Source organism: Molossus molossus, unplaced genomic scaffold (assembly GCF_014108415.1).
Source record: "Molossus molossus isolate mMolMol1 unplaced genomic scaffold, mMolMol1.p scaffold_m16_p_20, whole genome shotgun sequence".
In the NCBI taxonomy this organism is placed as follows: Eukaryota; Metazoa; Chordata; class Mammalia; order Chiroptera; family Molossidae; genus Molossus; species Molossus molossus.
Genome location: NW_023425356.1, coordinates 27343651 through 27366396, shown reverse-complemented (window position 1 = coordinate 27366396; position 22746 = coordinate 27343651). Strand labels below are relative to the sequence as shown.

The following is a 22746-nucleotide window of genomic DNA, read 5'->3' as shown; positions in this document are numbered from 1 at the left end:
TAAAAACATACAGTCCCTCTCATACTTGTATCATTACACTGCTTTACAGTGAACGGTGCGTTTTCACAGAGTATATTCTCTCCTTCGGTTCCAAACTCACACAGGCACTTATAAAGTACACAGGTCTGTGACTATTATACTACTTTCCACGGTGGGAAACCAAGGCCCAGAGCAGTGAAGTGACTCTCCTAAGGTCACCCAGCTGGTAGGTGACAGGAGCAAGACCAGCACCAGGAGTCCTGACTCCTGATCTACGCTGCTAGGCAGCCTCTCCCAAAGCAGCTGTACTGGCTTTGGCCTTCAGGAGGTTGGATTTGGTTGGTTGATTTATTTATTTATTACCGACTCGTTACATTTGCCTCCGCGCTGGCTCCAGGGTGCTTAATAAAAGCTTGTTGAATAAATAAATAAGTGCTCAGGCTAATATTAAAATGAGTTTTTGGCCTCTGGGCAGACACTGCCTGGGCGGGGGCAGTAGAGGGGCTGGAACAAAGCCAGTCTGGCATGAAAGTTCCCTGTCTCTCTCCTGCTCTGCAGGGGACTCTCTCCCAGCACCTCCTGCTTCACCTCTTTCTGCCTGAAGCATCTCTCCTGGTGTCTGTCCGTCTGTCTGAAGCTCTTTCACATAAAGATCTCTTGGTTTCCTTTGATCTCCCAGGTTTCTGGCTGCCTTCCTTGAGCCAGGCCACAGGAAGAAACAAAGAATTGCAGGGTTTGGAAGACAGTGGAGACACAGCTCAGGAGGAGGAGAAGAAAGCCGGACCCACACGCACAGGAGAAGAGCCTGGAGCACAGAAGAGGGATTCTGAGTCCAGGAGTCTATTTTGAGGGATGGGGGGGGGGGGGATCCAAAGATGGGAGAGTCTGGATGCTGGGCTAGCTGGGTGGCCCCACTCACCTTTGAGTCCCTGGCCCATGCCTAGAGCCAGCCCGTCCTTGGTCCATTGCACGATCCCTGAGTAGTTGAGCAGCACGCAGGGGAGCACGGCCCGCTGTCCCGCCACCACAGTCTGGTCGGCTGGCTCCTGGCTGAAGCGAGTCTGGGTCCCTGGCAAAGCCAAAGCCGGTGCTGGGTCAGGAGATGCATGAGGAGAGGTGCTCCACCAAGAGCCAACCATTCCCAGGCTCCTGCTCCACCCTGCATCAGGCTGGAGAGATGAAGCCTGGGCAGGTGGACCTCCAGTCGCTGCCCCACTCCAGCCCCAACACCTTCCCTGCAAGATCTCACATGCTCACCCGTGATTCCCTTCCCCCTCCATGGTCCACAGGAATGGTTTCAGCAACCATAGGAAGTGGAACAATATGATGTGAAGGCCCCAGAGTCCGGGCTAGTGAAACCCTCTCATTTTGCAGATGAAGACACTGAGGGCCAGGAAGGTGAGTAACTTACCCAAGGACACCCAGTGAATGAGGGCAGAGTTGGACATTTGAACCCAAGCTCCATCCTCCAGGTCCTGGGCTCTTCCTCTACCCCTGCCCCTTCCCCTTCACACCCGTGTCAGTTCGCTTCAGCACGGGATCCAAAGTGCTGAATAAAGGCTTACTGAATTAATAAATAAAGAAGTACTCAGACTGATAGTAAAATGTTTTTGACCTCAGCAGACACTGCCGGGGCAGGGGCAGGAGAGAGACCGGAGCCAGTCAGGTGTAAAGCACATTCCTCTCTCTCCGGACGTCGTAACAAATGCTGCCGGTAGTGATGCAGCCCCCCAATCCTGAGACACAAATGTACCACTGGACCCCTATTTGGATATGCTTTGCATGAGCCAATGTGAGGTAACACACAGGTGCAACTATGAATGTGCCCAACGAATGCATAAGGGCCACTGCTATGGGGCAGATGTGTCCACGTGTGTATAAGCTGCCTACATGGCTGTGACCCTACTTCATGGCACACTTGCCCTGTGTATTCAGCCCCGGCTCCCACGCAGGGGGCGCACCAGTGCACAGAAGGACACCCTGCACACACTTGGCCTCCTGCTCTGTGGGAGCTACACACGGCTGCCTGGCTGGCAGCTCGGCCAAGAGCATTTGATTAGAGAACTGCAGAGTAATTGCCTTTAATTGTGGAGCCTAAATGAAGCAGGGAATTGGATGGCGGTTTCTTCTCCCCAACAGCTTCCACCCACCCACTCCAGCCAGCCTGCTCAGCGCAGTGGCGGGCAGGCCTGCACAAGGTGTATGGCTCCGGGAGGGGGGCCCCAGCTTCCTGGGCAGGGTTGTGGGGAAGAGGCCAGGAGATGGAGGGGCTGTGGGGCAGCACAAGGAGAGGGCTGGGGTATCCTGCCATGTCCCCAATTTATCACACTGCTGTAACCAAAATTATTTGTCCCCAGAACTCAGGGAACCCCTTCCCTTTCTTTCCCTCTCTAGCTCCCAAGTCTTTGCAGAGACCACCACCCCAAATCCAACTGTTGCCAGACTAAGCTTTCCAAAATTCCTCTGCTTCTCCATTACTGTGTGTAAGTGAGCAAACGAAACCTGTCCCTCCCCATTCCAAGACCTTGCTCTAAGTTATCGGAGATAAGACTCTAGTCTCATCCCCCCTTCTTTTTCCCCTCTCCAGCTTCATTTCTCCCCTTCTTTCCAGACCTGCTCTGCATGACTCTCTCCCAGGAAGTCCTCCCAGACTGGTTCCTTAGCTCCTCGGGCAAACACAGCTTGTCCCATCACCAGCCCTGCTGTGACAGGGAATCCACGGGGTCTCCCATCCCAAGCTATCAGAGGGCCTGTGCCCACACTTCTGTTCATCACAGGGTAGAGGGCAGCAGGTGGATGGGGCGTTTGCCCTATCTGTTCCACCGAATGAGGATCTCTGCTCGAGGCCAGGATCCATGCACGACATCTCTTTCCTCTGAATTTCCCTGCACATTTGACAGCCGCATTGGTTGCTGCACATACAGGGACCAAGAAGTGGAGGCCGGGCCAGGAGTGGACTGATGGCCAGCATATGATTTAATACACAGAAGAAGCCTCTTTGGGTTAAGCATGCAAATCTAGCTCTTTGGGTCTGCAGGGGATCAGGAAGTTAGACATGGGCTCCTCCCCCACACTCAGTGAGCAGCTCCCCAACTCCGCTGACCTGACAGTCTGCCAAAGGATAGGCTCACCCATATTTCCAGGGGAGGGGGTGGGTCAGGTGAGCAGCTAGCATTATTAATTCAGGCATTGTCCTCATTATTATTCAAATTTATTCATATCATTGCACATTTTTCTAGTGCGGCTTCATGCTGCAAACTCTCCATCCTCCCAGTTCTCCTTCCCACAGCACCCAGAGCCCAAGCCAACGGCTTGGGAATGGGGTGGCCTGTGAGCCTTGGTTCAAAGATGGGATTTATATTCACAGCTTTCCTGTAGGGGGCTTGGGCACCCTGGTTTGCTCAAGTCCAGAGGACAGTGAGAGGCTGGCTTCTTGTCCACTGAAGCAAGGAGGCAGCTGACCCCGCGGTGGGACAGAGCTCTTCGGGTCAGAGTCAGAGACGCAGATCTTGCCAGAGGGAGGAGAGGTGTGACCTTGGGCCTGTCACTCCCCTGTCTGGCCTCCGTTGGCTCACCTGTACAATGACAAGTCTGGACTAAGAACTGCAAAGGTCCTTGTTAAGAGCACAAGTTTAGGAGACAGACAGGTGTGGCTAGCGCCTCTACCACTTCCTGACTGTGTGAACTTGGCCCAGTCACTTACTCTATAAACCCCACTTCCCTTATTGGTAAAGTGAGGGGTGCAAATGCTTGAAGGGGGTGAAGCTGATGACATGCCAGGTGCATGTCACCATTCCCTTGCATGTGTTCACTCTATGACCCTTCTCTTTCCTGGGCAGTTAGGTAAGTAGAGGGGCTGCCAGAAACTGAACCGTGACATGACAGAGAAGGTATCTGCCCTCCTGGGGATTTTGAAGTAAAATACCCTCCTCATTTAGGCCTGGCTGAAGCAATGTAGTCTGGAGACAGGAGAATGGAGGCAATGATCCTGAGAGAGAGCCCAGAGAGGAAGAGAAAGGAAGGGTCTAGGAAAGTTAGTTCAGTGGAAAGGCAGCCTAGACCCTGAGCCTGCAAATGTCACAGGCAGTATTTCCCAGCCCAAAACGGCCCCTGAGCCAGGGTCCAGGGGCCTACCGACTGGCCTGTCTTGGTTCGTGATGAGGAGAAAGCCCCAAACCTGCCATTACCAAGTCCCATTCTCTCTACTCTGCACACGCCATGCCTCTGTCACCGCTTATGACCTTGGTCAGGCCGTGCCCCATGGGACTCTGCTCTCTCCCCCTCCTTTGGGATCAAATCGTTAAACCCCCCCCCCCCCATTCCCAAGACTGGCCTTCATGCCCTCAGAGCGCTTCGTGCTCACCTCTCACCTCAGGTGCAGAAGGCCCAGAGGCACTGCTCACCCCGTCCCTGCCCTGGGGGAACTCTCTGCTTCTGGCCCGTGTCACTCAGAGCTCGGCCCAACACCTAGCTCAGGGCCTGGCGGCCAGCCACGCGGCAGGTGTTCTGAGTAAGTCTGTTGATTGACAGAGTGAGAGTGAGCAAATGCCTGAGTAAACCGTCCAGCCTGTGAAAGCAGGAAAGAAGGCAGCGGCCCTGCCCCAGGTCAGACTCCAGCAGAGGCAGACGCAGGGCGGGAGAGCCCGGGGACAGGGCAGGGCTCTTCGTGCGGTGAAGGAGACGCGGTGAAGGAGACACAGTGCTAGTGCAGGGCTCAGGGTCAGTCCTGGGAGGCTCCCTGGAGGAGGGAGCAGAGTTGGGCCAGGTGGAGGAAACAGAACTCTGGAAGCTTCTGAAGCACTGATGGGGAGGGCCTGAGAAAACATGGGGATCGCCGAGGAAGCGAGCCATGACAGGTGCAGGCATCGGACAGGACTCGCAGGGAAGGGCAGAGATGTCCTGGTGGCATTACAACCAAAAGGGACATGCTGGGTGTGTCTTTGAGGGTCAGGAAGGAACCAAGAACCAGTACCAGTGTTCTGACAAGGAAACACACAATCCAATATCCCACACCTGACCTCCACCATCCCTGACACGGAGCAGGGCCTGCACAGGAACCAGGGGTAGTTCCAACTCTTTCCTCTGCCCACACCCCACTTCCAGACAATAAAACCAGCTCCAAACAGAAAGCAGAGGAATACCTGGCTGTGGGGTGGGGATGTGGGGCCCCAGGATCCAGGTGGGAGGGAAGCCAGGAGGGGCCTGACCACAGACAGAACAGGAAGCAGTGTCAAATAGATGACCTGGCCTGCCTGGCAGCCCCAGTCAAAGGCCAAGGCAAATCGGCATGTGTTTCTGAAATAATCCCCGCTGCCCGGCTGGTGTGGTTCAATGGTGAGTGCTGACCCATACACCAAGAGGTCGCCAGTTCAATTCCCGGTCAGGGCACATGCCCAGGTTGTGGGCCTATTCCTTGGTGAGGGGCATGCAGGAGGCAGCCAGTCAATGTTCTCTCTCATCGATGTTTCTATCTCTCTCTCCCTCTCCCTTCGTCTCTCTGAAATCAATAAAGGAAAAAAAAAAATTTTTTTAATAAATAATAAATACATAAAATAATTCCCGCCTGCTTCAATACCACTCCCTTCTTGCCTTTAGATGCCACACCGATGTGGTGAGCTCCTAGGCAGCCACTGTGAAGAAGCAGAACAAACCTGCTGTACACAGGTGCGTGCACGCGCACACACACACACGGTACACAGACCTAGCAGGAGGCGCAGAGGATGCTGAGAAATCCAGACTGGGACAGGCAGAGGGAGAGCAGGAGAAATGAGGCTGAAGAAAAAGCAAGAAAGGAAGAGGTCTTGGCTAGAAAGGCCAGGAAAGGCCCCCGCCTTGGAGTCATGGAGACCCAGGGCAGGGAGCTGCGTGGTGAGTGTGGGCCTCTGTGGGAGCCAGGGCCCATCTCCTGCTCTTTCTCTCGGAGTGTCTCGGTTCAGACATGTGACCTTGGACTGGGGGTGGGGAGGAGGGGTCTCAGACTCCAGGTACCCTACCCCACCCAAGGTGTTGCCACCAGGACAGAAGATTCCAAGGAGGCTCAGCCAGGGTTTGCACGCAGGTGAGAGCTGAACAGCTGGGAAGGGTAAGGGGAGAACAGAGAAACCCTGGGGAGAAATTAGGAGCTCTTGGTGGGGAGCTCTGTGCTTCCCCCAACTTCCACCAGCTTCCCCTCAGCCCCTCTCCCAGACTTCCTTCCTTCGGGTTAACTCCTCCACCCCACCTCACTCTAACTCAAAGCTTCTCTGGTTCCAACTTGGAGTCGTTCTGTCCCCTATTCTTCCTCCGCATTGTTTGGGCTTCGGGTTGTAGCACTTACCACAGCCTGCCTTGGATTAAGAGTTCCTCCTGTGTGTGTTTCTGTCTCCCCCGCTCCCCTAGAGAACAAAGACGCTTTGATTTACCTTTCTTGTCCCTTCAATCCCAGCGATGTTCCTGAATAACAATAATAACTCCCAATTATAAGACGTCGACTGTGTGCCAGGCACCAAGGAAGATGCTTACGACATCACTGCTAATGTTAAAAGCCACCAGCAGGGGTTCATATCCCCCTTTCGTAGAAAACAGAAATGGTCTCAGGGTGTTTAAGGTACAAACATTAAGTGGGAGAGATGGAAATGAACTCAGGTTCTTAGGTTGCGCAGACAGTCCCTGCTCTTGGCACTGTGCCAGGCTAAGGAACACCCAAGCAGATCCTCCTGAATAAACTGGACTCCCGGCCCCCACCCAAGAGAAGTTCTGGTGCCCCTAAGCTCTGAGCCCATCTACCACTTCTGATCTCCACTTTATACCTCAGATTCTAGCTCAACCCTGTTTACCTCCTGGGAGGACAGTACTCCTCAGGTCTGGGGCTGGCCAGTGTCCAGTGGCCACGCAGGACTTGCCCTACATGGTGCTACCAACACAGGGGAGAGAAGTCTTGATGTGAATACCCCTGAATGAAGGGATAGTGGTTCCCAAGGCCGGAACAACCATCAACAGCATCCAGAGAGGTCTCAGTGATTCGTGAAGTGCCAACCTTTAAGTCACTGACACTAGTTCACTTCATGTACCCACCAGCCCAGTGAGGCCCATTATTATTCCTAATGAGAGCTAAGGCTCAGAGAGATCAGCACCTTCCTGCCAATCACACAGCTGGTCAGTACTGAAGACAGTAAGCAAAGCAAGGGACCAGAACATCTGCTCCACCTGGAACGTCATTACACTAGTCTGGCGACTGCTGTCTCCACCTCTTACCACCTCCTGGGATCTCCTAGCTCAGACTCTGCCATTGTCCAAACCGTCCCCTGGGCCTCTCCATCTCCCCTGATACTGTCCCCTCACCCAGACACTGCTTCTCTAGCACCATCCCACCTCTCCTTCTCAATCCTGATCGTCCTGGGGTGACGCTCCTTCCAGCTTCCATCCTTGGCACAGCACCGGGGTCCAGAGTTAGGCCGGGAGAGGCCACCTGTCTCAGTCTCTGTGTGCGAACACATCTCCTGTCCCCTCTGGGCCTATCCCTGGGGCTGGGACCAGGCTGCCCTACAAAGGCCTGGTGAACACAGAGGGGTTGAATCCCATTTTTGACCGAGACCCATTAAGTGACCTCGAAATCTATCAGAGAGGTTGAAAATGCTTAGATTCTCAGACATGTACGGTGCACCTCTTGTGAGCACACGTGTACCATAACATACAAGCACACATCTTTGCTGTCATGTGTGTGCATGGGCACACAGACACACATACCCCTTCTGCACCTTTGCATTCAAGTGTGTTTCTGCACCCCACAGGCACCTGTCTGTGCCCATGTCATGCACCCAGAGCCCTGCCTCCCAGGTCTGCCAGGAACCAGAGAGGAAGTGGGGCCAAGCACAGGAGAAGCTAAGGAAGCCAGACTGCAGGAGGGGGGAGGATGGAGGCCAGGCCCTGTCTCCCCAGATTTATCAAATGAGTAGCAATGAACCCCCTGGGCTGAAAGAGTCCCCACTCGCTTCACTCTAGATAGCTGCCGGTTCAAAGATACGCCTTTGATTCCCACCGACAGCTTCAGATGGAACTAGATCTCTCCACACTCCGTTCCTTCTCCCACTCTTTGCTCTCCCCTCTCCCCCAATCCCCAGTTTTCCCCCCTCCAATCCCAGCCATTCCTGCCCTGTTCTCTGAAAACTACAATAGCCAGAGAGGGCCCCTCCCACTGGATCCTCACACCAAGAAAAGAGGGTTGCAATTATCTGAGCAGGGCCAGCAAGAGAAAAGGAGAGAAGAGAGGTTTGCACTTTTGATAGAAGGGCAGAGGAGAAGGGGGAAGAGAGAGAGGGAGGGTGAGGAGGGAGGGCTGGCTAGCAGGGCACCATGACGACCGACAGGAGAGAAGCTCTGGCCCATGGAGGCAGACAGACAGAAGAGCAGGCTCAGTTTCCTTTAGAACAGATGCTCCCAGGAGGGAAGCACCAGGCCTGCCCAGCTGACCGGGCACCGCAGTCTGTTGATTTTGCCTTATACAGAGCCCAGCCCAGAATGTGAAAATGTTAAACGTGGTGTGACTTCATCTCTCAAAGACAAGTTTCCAAATAGGTGCAGGTTATCATCACCCCCGCTCTCCGTCCACCAGTATTTATGTTATCAAGGTCCTTTGCCTTCATTTCCCAATTGGACGTGAAAATGACTCCGTGAGGAGTCGGGACTTCGAGTGCCTCGGCTCAGCTGACCCGCCGACCTTCACCACCGTCCCACATTGGGTCCCTTCTCATCCCAGGAAGCTGAACTCACAGGCAGAAGAACCCGTTTCTCCTCCCTCCCAAATGTTACAGAATAGTAAGAAGCTAGAAAAATTCCAGGACAAGCCAAATAGGGAAACTGAGACAGACCGTTAAACAACAGTTTGCAGCCACCTAGTAAATCCTACCTTTCCTAAACCAGGGACACTTAAAAGTAAATGGTTTGCATTTCTCCTCCTCAACCAGAGGGTAAATAGCTTATTCACCCTACTCAGGGAGACAGACCGTACAAATCTAATTAGTGCCATTTGCCAACCACACCCAAGGGCAGACAAATTAAGAGAATAAATCTCATTTTGGTACAGTGGCATAAAGCTGATGAATACTCTATTGATCCTCCCCTGAGACCTCCCCTAAACACCCAGCCCTGAAAATGAAGGTCCCAGGGAGCTCTCCTTCCCAGGAGCATGCTTCCCGTCTCCCCCCGCGGCCATGCATCTCCCACATTCCATCGCACCCCACGAAACTGCAACCAAGGGAGCAATGGGCAGTGGCAGCTTGTCCTGGGCTAACCCCTTGAACCTGCCTCCAAGGCCCCCTTTCCTGTGACTTCCCCGTGAGCCAAGGCCGCCCTTGCTTGCTTTTTTACACTTTGTCACTTGATTGAAATCTTTCCTTCGAGAAGACAAGAACCAAGGTCTTATCATCATCTCACTGTAACATCCCCACAACCTGCTTGGCCAAGCCCCCCCGATGTCTACCCCCAAGGCTGAGGTGTGGTAGGGACAGCAGAAGGGGACTCTCCCAGGGACCAGATGGGATTTTACACGTGACCACAATCTGGCCTGGTTTTCTTGCATTTTAGCAGACACAGGGGCCAGCCACAGGGCCTGGCTAGTATTCACAGTGACAGGGCATGTGAGCCTATTGGTCTCAGCCAGGAGATTAGTCGCCAAAAGAGGCAGAAACAGAACCCTTAAAGAGACAAGGGGAACTGGCCCATACCGCCTGCCAGGGACAGAGTACCCTGGGTGGAAGCCAGGAGGTGTGGCCTTACTGGTCCTGGCTCTGCCACCACCCAGCTGAGTGATTGTGGGGAGGTCACTAACTGCTCTGGCTCTTACTTTCCTTAGACTCTAAAGAGAACGAGCTGAGTTACTTGGCCCCCGAGGGCCTTCCAGCTGTAATGTCCGAAGATGCTGCTCAGCTCCTGCTCCCCCAGGATCTCAGCCAAACCTTGCTGACACGCCTGAGGACCAAGCTCTGCACCCCATCCCTCTCGGACTGGGAGGAAAAGCTGGGGTGTCTGGGGCCACCCTGGCACTGCCTCCCAGAGGGGTGTCGGGGAGGTCTGTGGGGCTGTGGCAGAGGGCGGCTGAGGACTCAGAGGAGGTATCCAGCCTTGGAAAAGAAAGGCCATTCTTGTTTCCCCTGGGAGGAAAGCCACATCAGAGTTCCTGACATCCCCTTCCTCCAGGTCCATGGTGAGAAAAGGAGGACAGAGAGCAAGCAGTCCTGGGTCTCTGAAGTGACCTGCCAGCCCAGGCCCACTCACAGGACTGTGAGCTCCCGAGTTATAAAGGACTGGAAGGTGCTGCTGAAAACACTGTCCCCCTCCCCCGACTCCATTCGGACCTCCAGCCCCCTCTAGCCTGCACTTGGGCTAGACCTGATCTGGCAGCTCTAGGTAAACGGGCTCTGGCAGGGGACCCTGAGATGTTTTATGGAAAGAACAATGGCACGGTGAGCTCACGCGATGTTGGTATATAGCAGGTATGACAGGAGGGAGCAGAGAGCGGGAGGCAGGGATGGTGGATGGTTCTGCTGAAAAACTGAATTTCATTCTGGTTTCAGTGGGCAGGCAAAGGGCGGTGCAGGAGAGAGGAGGCAGGTGGCTGGCAGGGACTTGAGCTCAGATAGGAAACAGGATAAGAGGAAAGACAGAAAGAGGGAAGGAGAAGAGAGAAGACTAGCTAAGACAGTCACGGAGCCAGAGGAGGCTGGAAGAGACAGAGTAAGGCACCAGAAGCAAGGGTGGGAGGCAGGAGAGGGAGGAGATGACCTGCCTGCCCTCCTTCCCCCAACCTAAACAAGCAAACAGAGGAGGGGCCCAAATGCCAGTGGTCCCCAAGTCCATAGAGTGGGGGAAAAAAGAAACAGACCCAGGACAATGAAAGAGACAAAATGAGAACACCACAGAGAAGGGGCGGGGAGACAGTCACAGACAGAAAATAGACAGCAACACAGATCAGGAGCAGGTCGGCGGCAGAGGAGTGAGAAGGTGGTTCTGAGAGACCAGGTAGGAAGGAGAGAGGAGCTAAGGAGACACTGGTGTGAAAGAGACAGAATAAGATACAGAGACCAGAAAGGGAAAGAGAAGAAAATTAAATTACAAAGAGAATCTGAAGGTTGGAGCTGGTAAGGGCCTCGATCATCAATCCAGCACATTTATTTTGAAGAAACTGAGGGTCAACAAACAGGAGAGATCGTTGAGGTAGGCACATCTCCAAATTTCTGGTGGCATCTGAGCCAGCCTCCCAATTACAGAGGGCTTCCTTCTCCAGGGCCAGGGCGCACCCCAAACCTGCTCATCCTGTGTTGATGGTGGGGCTACGATGGGGGGTAAGGAATGTACCTGGAAACCCTTCTTCATGAAAAGAAGGGAGCTAAAAAGAGGCACTTAGAGAAAAATTATGGAGGAGAAGCCTGGGAAGATAGATACAAAAAAAAAGTAATAAAACCATCTGGACGAGAAAAATGAGAAGGACAGAGGAAAGAAATTGGAGCCGGCTGGAGGGTGGCGGGTGCAGCAGAGGCCTGGGGGCTGTGCAGGCAGATGGGAGGGGAGGTCTGGAGCATTTAGGTCAAAGAAATGGAGTGAAATCCTTGAGAAATGGAAGGGATTTTCGAAAGGATTAGCCAAGGGGAGGGAGGGAGAGAGAAGAGCTGGGTTGTGGCTGAGGTGATTCCAAAGGGAACGGAGGGCAGGGCCCTTGTCTCTGCCCCACACAGACTGTCCTAAGTAACTGCTACCACCAGCCTCCCTCCCCGGAGAGCTGGCTCATCTTTGGCCCAGGTCGCAGGGTGTCCCCCAGCAGGGAAATCAGTGAATCGTCCCCTCCTCTGCCACCCTGCCTTTCCAGGGCAAACAAAAGTCTGTCCTGGGGCCTAATTCCATTCCGCCTCCCACAGCCCTCAGGCAGATGGCACAAGGTCTCTGCAGAGGGGTTCAGGTTCTGCTCTGAAAGCCACCCTCTGGTTGTTTAACAGTCTCAGTTACCACTACTAGGAATGTGGCTTCAGAGGACAATCTGACAGTAGCCAGAATGGTCCTCCTGAGTCCCTTCAACAGGCTCGGTGCCCAGGAAGAAATGCAGGCTGGTCCCCAGACCCTCTCCAACGAGGCCCCCCAGCGCTTTTAGAAACAGTTCCAGAGCAACACAGTCCTGACTCTGAGAAATCCAGAAAAGTGAGGGGGGGCAACATTTTCTCCTTTACCTTGACACCAAAGCTACCGGAAGGAATTTCTGGTCTTCTGATACCAGACAGCTCTGAAAGACACTTCTCTATTTCTACATTGAATGAGCTTTATTATATTTCTCCACCCCTCCCAGCCCCTTCCCTCAGAATTAGAGATAATAGTCATAACAGCAGCTCCAGGTGTTAGATCTTAATCTCCTTCCAGAAGCAGGAACCCTTCGTCACAGATAAGTGCAGACCCCCCCGGCCCTGGCAAGGACTGTCTGACCCTATGGGCCAGGTGAGCAACGAAGGCAGACAGGCATGGGTGCGGAGGAAAGCTCTCTAAATTGGCACTGGCTCTCCCCAGGGCCTCGGAGGAGGCTGACTCGGCAGATATGCGGCAAGCCTGTAACACAGGTGTATCCTTAGGCCCCATTACGGAGCCTTCATTACAAGCCCCCAGGATAGACATGAATGACAGTGGCTCCCAGGGCAGCAGGTTTTTTTATTCGTGTAAGAACTTTCTAATAGCACATGGCAGCGAGCTCCCATCACTCGAGGTGTTTAAGACAAGAGTAGGTGACCACCTGATAGCAATGTTCCAGAGGGTTCGGAGTAATATTTAAGATCCCTTTCAATTCTGGCACTTTAAAAAATTCTATTCAGGCCCTGGCCGGTTTGGCTCAGCGGTTAGAGCATCGGCCTGTGGTCCGGAAAGACCCGGGTTCAGTTCCCGCTAAGGGCACATACCTCGGTTGCAGTTTGTCCCCGGCCCTGGTTGGTTGTGCGGGTGGCAGCCACTCGATGTGTCCCTTTCACATCGATGTTTCCCTCTCTCTCTCTTCCTCTCTCTCCCTCCCACTCTACCTAAACAAAAAATGGAAAAATGTCCTTGGGTGAGGATGATAAAAAAAAAAAAATTCGCCCTGGCCGGTTTGGCTCAGCGGTTAGAGCATTGGCCTGCGGTCCGGAGAGACCTGGGTTCGGTTCCCGCTAAGGGCATGTACCTCGGTTGCAGTTTGTCCCCGGCCCTGGTTGGTCGTGCGGGTGGCAGCCACTCGATGTGTCCCTTTCACATCGATGTTTCTCTCTCTCTCTCTCTCTCTGCCTCCTGCTCTATCTGAACAGAGAATGAAAGTGTCCTCGGGTGAGGATAAAAAAAAAAAAAAAAAAAATTCTATTCAGCCCTGGCCGGTTTGACTCAGCGATTAGAGCGTCAGCCCTCGGACCAAAGGGTCACAGGTTTGATTCCAGTCAAGGGCATGTACCTGGGTTGCAGAGTCGATCCCGGGTCACAGTCCGGGTCGTGCAGGAGGCAACCAATTGATGTGTTTCTCTCACATCTATGTTTCTCTCTCTCTCTACCTCCCTCCCTCCCTTCTACTCTCTCTAAAACTCACTGGAAAAATACTCTCCGGTGAGGATTAACAAAAATAAAAAATTCTTTTCACATACCTCATGTTTTCTTCTTACTTTGATAAACACCTAACAAATAATCAGTTTGTATCAGCCCTACAGAGGTGGACTAAAATGAGTTTAAAAGAAGGAATTCTGAACAGAACACCTGCAGGGAAAATGATCTAGGATGGAAATCAAAGAAAACTTCTGTCCCGTGGCAATTAATCAGGAAACATCAATGAGCTAGCAATGGGACCCGAACACAATCATGTCTTATTTAGACCTGCAGTTTTGTTTTTTTGGTTTTGTGGGGGGTTTTTTTGGTTGTTTTTTTATCCTCACCCGAGGACATTTTTCCATTTTTTGTTCAGATAGAGTGGGAAGGAGAGAGAGAGGAAGAGAGAGAGAGAAACATCAACGTGAAAGGGGCACATCGAGTGGCTGCCACCCGCACGACCCAACCAGGGCCAGGGACAAACTGCAACCGAGGTACATGCCCTTAGCGGGAACCGAACCCAGGTCTCTCTGGACCGCAGGCCAACACTAACCGCTGAGCCAAACCGGCCAGGGCATGTAGTTTTGTTTGTTTGTTTCTGGTTTTTTTTTTGTTTTTTTTTTTACGAGGGGAGTTTATTTACTTTTGAATCCTCATCAGAGGATATTTTTCCACTGATTTCTTCTTCTTCTTCTTTTTTAAGATAGAATGGGAGGGAAGGAGGCAGAAAGAGAGAAACATTGATGGAGAGAGACACATCAACTGGTTGCCTCCAGCATGACCCTGACCCTGGGCAGGGGATCAAACATGCAACCTAGGTACAGGCCTCTAAGCGGGAATTGAACCTGCAACCTTTCAATCTGAGCCAAAACCAGCCAGGACTAGACCTGCAGTTTAGTCTGTAGCTACACTGTATTTTATCCTGGCTCCTTTTTCACGTGACTATATTATAAACTCCTTGAGGCAACAGAGGTATCTTAGTTGTGCATCTTCCAAATTTACTAGTACAAAAGTACTTTGCACATAACAGGTACTATCATCTGATTATCTAAATTAATAATCAATGGATAACATGGACAACAAAGCTGGGGACAGGGCAGGGAGGGAGAGGGAGGGGGGAATCAGTGGGGGGAAAAGGAGAAACATCTGTAACAAAAATTAATAAAAAATAAAATATAAAAAAATAATAATAATCAATGGATAAAGAACCTGCACTCAGAAAAAGTTAACTTAATTCAATATCCATTCATTCATGTCACAAACATTTTTGGTGTCTACTATATACCAGGCACCATCCTGGGCTCTGGGCTGCAAAGTGAACAGGGCAAACGCAGTGCTGCCATCACGCAGCTCACAGTCTAGTCCACATACTCAAGTACTCAGACAGTACAGCACAACGAGTACTATGACAGAGCGATACAGAGGAACGCGCCCTTGGTCAATGAGTCAAGTGCATTATTCACGTGTCTGGCTTCCATACTGGTCTTCTCTTGAGCTGAGACCCTATGTTAGCTCTGGGCCCTTTCTAAAGTCACATAGGTTGGACATCAGAGGCCTTGCTGGGCACACAGTAGATATTCAATAAATAGATATTTACTTACTAAAATTGCATTGAGCCTTGAAGATGAGAAGGATTTCAACAGCCAGAGAACTGGGGGGAGAGCATTCCAAAGGAAACAGCATGAGCCAAGACATGGAGACATAAAAGACCCGTGAGCAGTTGGACGTGGCTGGAATTCAGGCACATAAAAAAGTCGGACCCAACGTCATATCGCTTTAGAATCAGAAGGAATAAGGCAGCTATTTGATGGTGTGAGTGTGATTCTGTGTGTGTGTGTTTTGTGGTGTGTGTGTATGGTGTGGTACATGTGTCCTTGTTTGAATTCATGCGTCTAGTGAGCTGGTGTGTGTTACTGCATGTCTGCCTACTGTAGTCACCAAAAGAGAGAATGGGGCCCTTCTGCCTAGAGCTAAGACACTCGAGGCTTTTCTAATTAATCTCCATTAAAAAGATTTCCCACAAAGGCGCTTCTAAAGGCCCCAAGTTAGGGTCATCTGGATCAATTCTGCGTAAAGTAAAAGCAGCTCCGACCAGCTGCTGAATTGATCCATCTAACTTGGTTCATTTTACACATGCAAGGGGCATGGAATGTTAATTTGCTGCAGGGAGCAGAGGGAGCCTAGAAGTGGAGGCTCTGTAATTAACAGCTATGGGAGTGGTCTCAATAGGCAGTGGCTAACACAAGGGCGAAGGACCCAGAGGCAGTCCTTCAGGGTTGATGACACTGGATCTGGAGGCTAGGACTGGGGACTTGGGTCTCTCTTTCCGCTGCGGATATCTCCTGTTCTGCCAGAGGGATTGTAAAGAAGGTATTGATTTTCCTCTCATCCCATTCAAGCCAGCTACTCTGACCTGTGGCCTCATCAGCATCTCACACCTGCCCTTTGCAACCTTTCTACTCACCAAAAATTTTGCTGATCTGGGGAGCCCAACTTTGCTTACTTGTCTCTTTGTCTTGTGTCTGGTGTCAGCCGCAGGACCGCCCGGAGGTCAGAGGAGAAGCCAGGAGCACTTCACTGATGAAGATGCTCACGAAAGCTTCACAAAAGGACTGCATAAAGAGATGCTTGAGCCCTGGCTGGTTTGGCTCAGCCGTTAGAGCGTCGGCCTGTGGACCAGAGAGTGCCAGGCGTGGTCCCCATTAAGGGCACGTACCTCGGTTACAGTTCGTCCTCGGCCCCAGTTGGGGTTGTGCGGGTGGCAGCCAGTCCATGTGTCTCTCTCACATTGATGTTTCTCTCTCTCTGCCTCCCTCTCTCCCTCCCCCTCCATCCGAAGATAAATGCAAAACTGTCCTCGGGTGAGGATTAAAAAAAAAGAGAGATGCTTGATGAGGCCCCTGCAAAGAGGAAACAGACCTGCAGGTATAGAAGAACCCTTGGAGAAAGCAGCCTGCCTCTTTCTTCACATCCTCTCTGCTTCTCTGATGTTTTCTGCGCCTTTTCAATCTCTCTGTGTTAACCCTTCTCTGCACCCCCAATGAAATGGGGAGGGGTCTCTCCTCCCTTCACCACCCTGGTCTTTTCAGTAACCTACTGATTTCTCATTTGGCTGCCCAGCTTATGGGGAGAGGCTCCCTTTGATTGCTTGTGACACCAATCTCAAAACAAATTTAGCACCTCGTTTCCTGGAGTAGCCAATATTCCTCCTCGATTACCTCCCTGTGAGGGGGACAGGGCGCCATGCAATCCAACGAGCAGCTTAGGTTCTTCCCCCCGCTACCAGGGTCAATCAAGCTCACAGCCCTCAGAAGGATCGATGGAGTGGGGTGGAAGGAGGTTCTCATGGGAGCACATGAGGGCTCCGTGAGCAAGAAAAAGGCAGAGGAGGGGACAGGGGGACAAAGAGGACAGTGGGGAACAAAAAGAAGCCTCTGGACACCGGGCTCTCAACAAGTTTATGTGCAGATTCTCAAAAACGGAAGGTGGGGAGGGGAGCAGTTTGACCTTTGCTCAGATAATTCTGGAACTTCCTTCCCAAGCTACTCCTGAAATCATGGTTTTTCATTCAGCCGCCCCCTAAACAGTGGGCATGGGGCTAATGGAGGAAGAAGAGGGTGACCTTGGAATCATGCTATTTCACACTGGAATGAAACAGGGAAGGAAGAGACACATCCCTACTCCATGCCCCCATGCTAACATTCCTCTACACCTGGTGTCTTTTCCTAACAAAATTACCTGCTCCCAGCTGGGAGGCCAGAAGAGGCAGCTGTCCTCTGAGGGCTCTGCCCCACATCACATGACTGAGGAGGGAAGGTGAACAGAAATGTCTCCAGCCCAAGAGGCCATGAGTTGGAGGGATGGGGTTGGAGGTTCTCTGAAGGAAGATGATGGAGGAGGAAGGGCAGACAGAAAGAAGAGCCAAAGGGGACTTCCAAGGGACTCTGGAAAGTGGATCAAAGGAGGAGAGACAGGGTGATAAGAAAGTATTGCTTTAGGGCAAAAGGGAAAATGAGGGGAGGTCAGAGAACCCTGAGAACTCCACTGGAGACAGAAGGGCCCCAAGTGTGTAAAAGATGGAGTGTGAAAGTCTGGGGCGAGGAGGCCAGGGGTGCCAGGAAAGGAGGGGGGGTGGGTACACGGGGTTCATGGGCAGTGACTAGGGACAGAGATGGAGAAGAAGGAGCGAGGCTCAGCGACTCCCAGAACTTGAGCCTTGAGAGAGGGCAGGCGTCATCAGGCCCACCCCCTTGACATGCAGAATTTGGACTCCCACCAGAAAGGGGAAAGGAGGAGGAAAGGGGAGAGAGTGATAGATACTAGGAGGGTGGCAGATGGCTGCTGTCACTACATGGATTCCAGGGAGTCCAGGAAGCCCGAGAGCAGAGGCAAGCTTGGGCGAGCAGTGACGGAAGAGGGTTTCAGAGCAGAGCCTGGGAAGAAGGGGTTTACACAGAAGCCTCGCGCCAACCTGCTCAGGTCTGCGTAATCTGCCCCCATTCCAACTTCCACCGTAACCCAACCCAGCCTCAACCCCCAACCCAACCCCCACAATTATTCTCACCCCCATTTCTAGCTAGAACATGGGCTTCTTCACCTCTCAAATGCCCTCCGTGCCTGGTCAGCAGAAGTGACCAATAGATGTTGATTTTTAAAAAATGAGCACACACGCCAAACCTTAACCCCTATCTTTAACAGTCACCCCTGCTTCAAGCCTGACCCCTCCTGCCTACCCCAATGCCCATACTGGTCACTGGTCAATCTCAAGCTCCGGCTCTGTCTAGATCCCCACCCAAATCCTGAAGGCCAATGTCCCTAACGACAATTTCACTTCACTAACTCTAAGCTCAGTATTTTCTGTCCCCATACCTCTGGATAGATGGTTACAATTCTGGGTAAACAAAGGTAGAGACAAACAGAAGCTATCAGTTCGACCTGGAGGCCAAGTCAAGATGGGAATGGAGGCCTCGGAATTCTCAGGCTAATTATGGATGAATATTCTTGTCTTTAACCCAGAGCTTTTGGCCCCAGGAGCTGGGTCCTAGAAAGTGGAGCCTCACAAGGCTATGAGGTTCAGGACAAAAAGAACCTGATGCTTGAGACACCAGGAAAAGCAAGTGAGATCTGAAGAGACATGTTTGAGCAGAGAGAAATGCGACAGTAAGTGAACAGACCCCACGCCAGGAGGCAGAGCCTGAACTTCTACCACTCACAGCTGTGACTCTGGGGTCCCTTGCTCAGACCCAGGGCACAGGAACCCTTCCCAGGGCGCCCATGGGAAACCCACAGCGGGGAGGCGCTGTGAGAGACTCTGCCTATTTGCCACGTGATGCGGAAGCAGGCCTCTCCCTCTGTGCCCTGCCCCTTGAATTCCAAGGAGCGGAGCTCCACCTCTCGGAACCTGTGGCTAAGGCTCCTGTTCCGTTCTTGCTACAGCTGAATCTGATTACTGGGATGTGTGATGGATGAGCTGGGTTTGGACCCCAGCTCAGGGAATGGAATGATGGAGTAGGTCCGTTCCTCTTTCCACACGGGATGAAGCATGGGGTCCCAGATGTCATCTGGAACGTGCTCACCTCAGCCATGTCTCCCTAAGCAAGATCCCTGGGAGATTGTAAAGCCCTCTCCAACCTTTCCTGATATAAAGACCCTGAAGCATCGAAGCACCTGCACAGGCTTCCTGAGTTCTGCTGAGACCAGGAACTCAGGCGTGAGAACCCCAGCCCTGGGTGAGACCCCTTGCCTCTGCCCAGCTGTCTCATCTGCAGGAGCCTCTTTGAGAAGGGGTGCGGAAGGCCTGCCTCTGCTGGGTGAGGGGCCTCCGGGCATGTTTCAGTGACAGCCATGGGCCTTGAGAGCCTGGGGCAGGGCAGAGAGAAAGGAGGGAGAAAGACGGAATAATAATGAAGGATTTTTAATAACTCGTCAGCTATGGTGTCAGCTGAACAGCAGCGGCAGCACACCCCGTCGGGAAAACTTGTGAGGAATTGTCTTCCTAGGAGTCAGGAGGGCTGAGGGCAAGGGGAAGCTGTGGGTTAGCATCCAGCTGGTGGTGCAGACAGAACTACAGAGCCCCAGACCTGGCCCTCTGGGAGCTTCCACTCTGGGCCAGACCCACAGCCACAGACACGGCTGAAGACAGGAGCAATGAATCTAAGAAGACATTACAGAGCACAGGCAAGCCACCCTCCGGGAAAACACATCCTCCAACTTGCTCTGTGAAATCAATCATCTGGAAGGCAATTACATGCTTATCAAAGGGCTTCTTTTCTTTACCTAATAATTCACCAAGGAATTGTTTGAAGTAGGAGTGTCATCAAAGAATGTTACAGAAAGCCCTGGTGACCACATTTTCAATGGCCTAATTTTTCAGATGAGGACACTGAGGTCCAGAGATGCTGCAAACACAGCTGGGCTCCTAGAAGCTAGAAATCCAGGTCTCCTAAAAAGGAATCTTTTACGGAAATAGAATGACCACATACTTTTCAGGGGGCTGACTGCTGCAAAGAGGCCAGTACCCCGGTTCTCCAGTGTGTCAAGAGCAGCTGTTCTTTGGGAAAACTCAGGGCAACCCATCGTAATGAAACGTCTTCTCTCTTCATCGGGTCGCTCCAGGAGGGCTTTCTGGAAGCAGCGGCTTTAGAGGTAGGCTGGGAAATGGAGACATTTCCTGCGTCTTTGGAGTGATAGGTGGAAAACGGCTCAATGGCATGGATCGAGGGGAATAGTCTAGGTCTGTGAGAAGCCCTGGAAAGGAATGAAAAAACGGGGTCCTTCTAATACCCATGTGGGAAAGGCACAGAGGCCACGATGGGAGGGCTGAGAAAGGTTTCAGGTCTGGGAAGGTCAAAGAATCTACAGGCTTAGCGGGTCTGAGCAGACCACCAGGTCCACAGAAACAAGCTGGCTGGGTCCCCCTCGAAGGTCCGGCAGCCTGCAGAGAGCCTCCAACATCCCCACACACCCAAAACAGAGCAGAGAGGAAAGTGTCACCCCTCAGTTGCCTCCACGTTAGGCCACAGTGCTGGGGGAGGGGACTCACCTCTATCACTTCCCAGAGCCCCAAGGGCAGCGGCACTCTGCCTCCCGGCCCTGGCACTGACCTGGGGTGTGATGAGCAAAAGTGTAGGGGCCTTTCTAGAAGCGGCAGAAGGAGAAATGCAGGTCAGGAAGCGGGGGTGAGGGAGAAGAGAGGAGGTACCTCCACACCCTGGCAGAAGGCCAAGACTGAAGGGTCCCTCCCTGTTTCAGCAAGAGGAACGAGGGCAGCTGGGATCAGGCGCATGTTCCGGAGAAAATGTCCGGAAAGAAACCGGTCGCCAGCCCCGCAGCCCCGTCCAGCTGCGGCCCGCTTGCCCAGCAAGCCGCTCTGGAAGATGGAAAGGGCTATCCAAACGCGATGCATTATTAACACTTTGGAAATCATATCTCACAGCCACTCAGCTGGAGCTGGGAAAGGCATTCTTCCTTCTGCTCTCTGGAGCCCAATGTGACAGTCGTGACATGTGACCAGGGGCCACGGAAGGGCGGTTGAGGGGGGAGGTCGTGGGCACCCACCGGGGGCAGGTCCTGGGTGCTCCTCCTCCACCTGTGGTCTTGAATCAAACACTTAAGCCCTGCCCAGGCAAGGCAGCCAAGCTGATCCCTGCCTTCCCCACTCCCCCCATGGGGATCAAACCTCCAGGAGCCCCTGACAGAGGCAGAGAGAGCTTCGACCCAGCCTTTTACCGGTAGGCCACTGTGGCCGCACCTCCCGGGGTGCAGCACCTCCCCTGCCCTGGTGAGGAGCCATTACGGAGGACAGAGGACGCTCAAACCTGAGGAGAGACACAGGGCAGAACATCTAGACGGACGATGGGCCCTACGTCACTGCGACAGGATGTCACAGAAGGGGAGCTACAGAGCAGGCTGTGGAGGGTGCAGTGAGGAAGGAGCTGAGAACGAGTGTCCTGGGTGGGCTCAGTGGCTCTGAGCAGGCCCAGAGGTGAAAAGGGGAATGGTGTTGACAGATAGCAACTGGCTTGACCCAATGGGGCTGGAAGGAGAGGGCTGGGCAGGACAGGGAGTGGGGCGTATACCTCGGGCAGAAGGGAGGAAGCAGGCTCGGAGCTGCATCCTGTCCTCACTGGAGAACCACCAGTCATGGAACAGGGAGGGAGGGGAGAGGGGAGGGAGAGTCTTGGCTGCAAAGACAGTGCCTGCTCAATGGCAAGGAAAAAGTCCTCGTGTGGTGGACGTGGAAGAGGGAAAGCTGCCCAAGTCACGGCCATGCCCCTCCCAAGACCCAGCCCTGGTCTCCTGAGGTGCTGGGCTCCTGTCTGCATGCTCCATCCTCCATCGGCAGTGCAAGCAGCTTGCAATTAGGCAGAGGGAACAGATGAACTCATTTTCAATTAAAACCTTAACTAAGGGGCACACAGATGCAAATGGGGGTAGCCTTGATTCTTTTCTAAGCCAGCCTTCAACATCCGCAGTACCTAGGAGATGCAAGGAGGGTGCCCAGGCAACTCTGGTGTCATATAAATTCTGCTCATAATTACATGCCTTTCAACACCACGAGATGCCAATAATGCATCTGCAAGGTACACAAATTAACAACATGTTGGCATTCCCAAGAAGGTGCTTGGACAGGACACAGGGAGGGGGTTGCTGTGTCTGCCTATGAGGTTGGGGGTGTTCAGACTGCTGACGCATACTCCTCCTCAGTTTCTCAGCAAACATCGTGCCATTCAGGTCTGGACCTACCAGCGCAACTCTCTGAGACCCCCAGCTCCGGAAGCAAGGAGAGTGGGGCTGTGGAGCTAAGGAATAACTGTGTTGGTGATGACGGCAAATGTCAGGATACAGGAGCTGAGGAGAGGCTCCCTCTGCTTCCTGAGTCTGGTCTCTTTCCTGACTCCCACCTTATTCAGGAGGACCAACAACAGGCTAGGTAACCCTGGGCTGCTTCCTTCTCATTCATTCAGAGGGGAAGCAGGTGTCCGTGCAAAGTTTTTGGAGCTTAGATTCAATAAGGTGCCAGCTTCCCCTCTCGGAGCCCCAGTTTCAAAGGTGAGACAGGAATAGTGGATGGCTCAAGGGGGGGCAGCAAGAAAGCACAAAGCCTCTCTGAGGATGCTTAGGAAAGTGAGTGCCCCCATCACACCCCACCTCTGCCCATAGCTAATGCAGTAAACTGGTCATGGTGGGAACTTCACCTTTCCTACCTGTTGTTTC

General features: G+C 52.7%; 1 protein-coding gene across 1 annotated transcript in view; it reads right to left on the bottom strand.

Moving 5' to 3' along the window:
* KIRREL1 (kirre like nephrin family adhesion molecule 1) overlaps positions 1 to 22746 on the bottom strand; it is a 101392-nt gene that overhangs the window by 16689 nt on the left and 61957 nt on the right. The window contains exon 2 of the mRNA XM_036272784.1: positions 899 to 1048. Coding sequence (XP_036128677.1) covers positions 899 to 1048 — 150 coding nt within the window. The remainder of the gene's footprint in view (positions 1 to 898; positions 1049 to 22746) is intronic.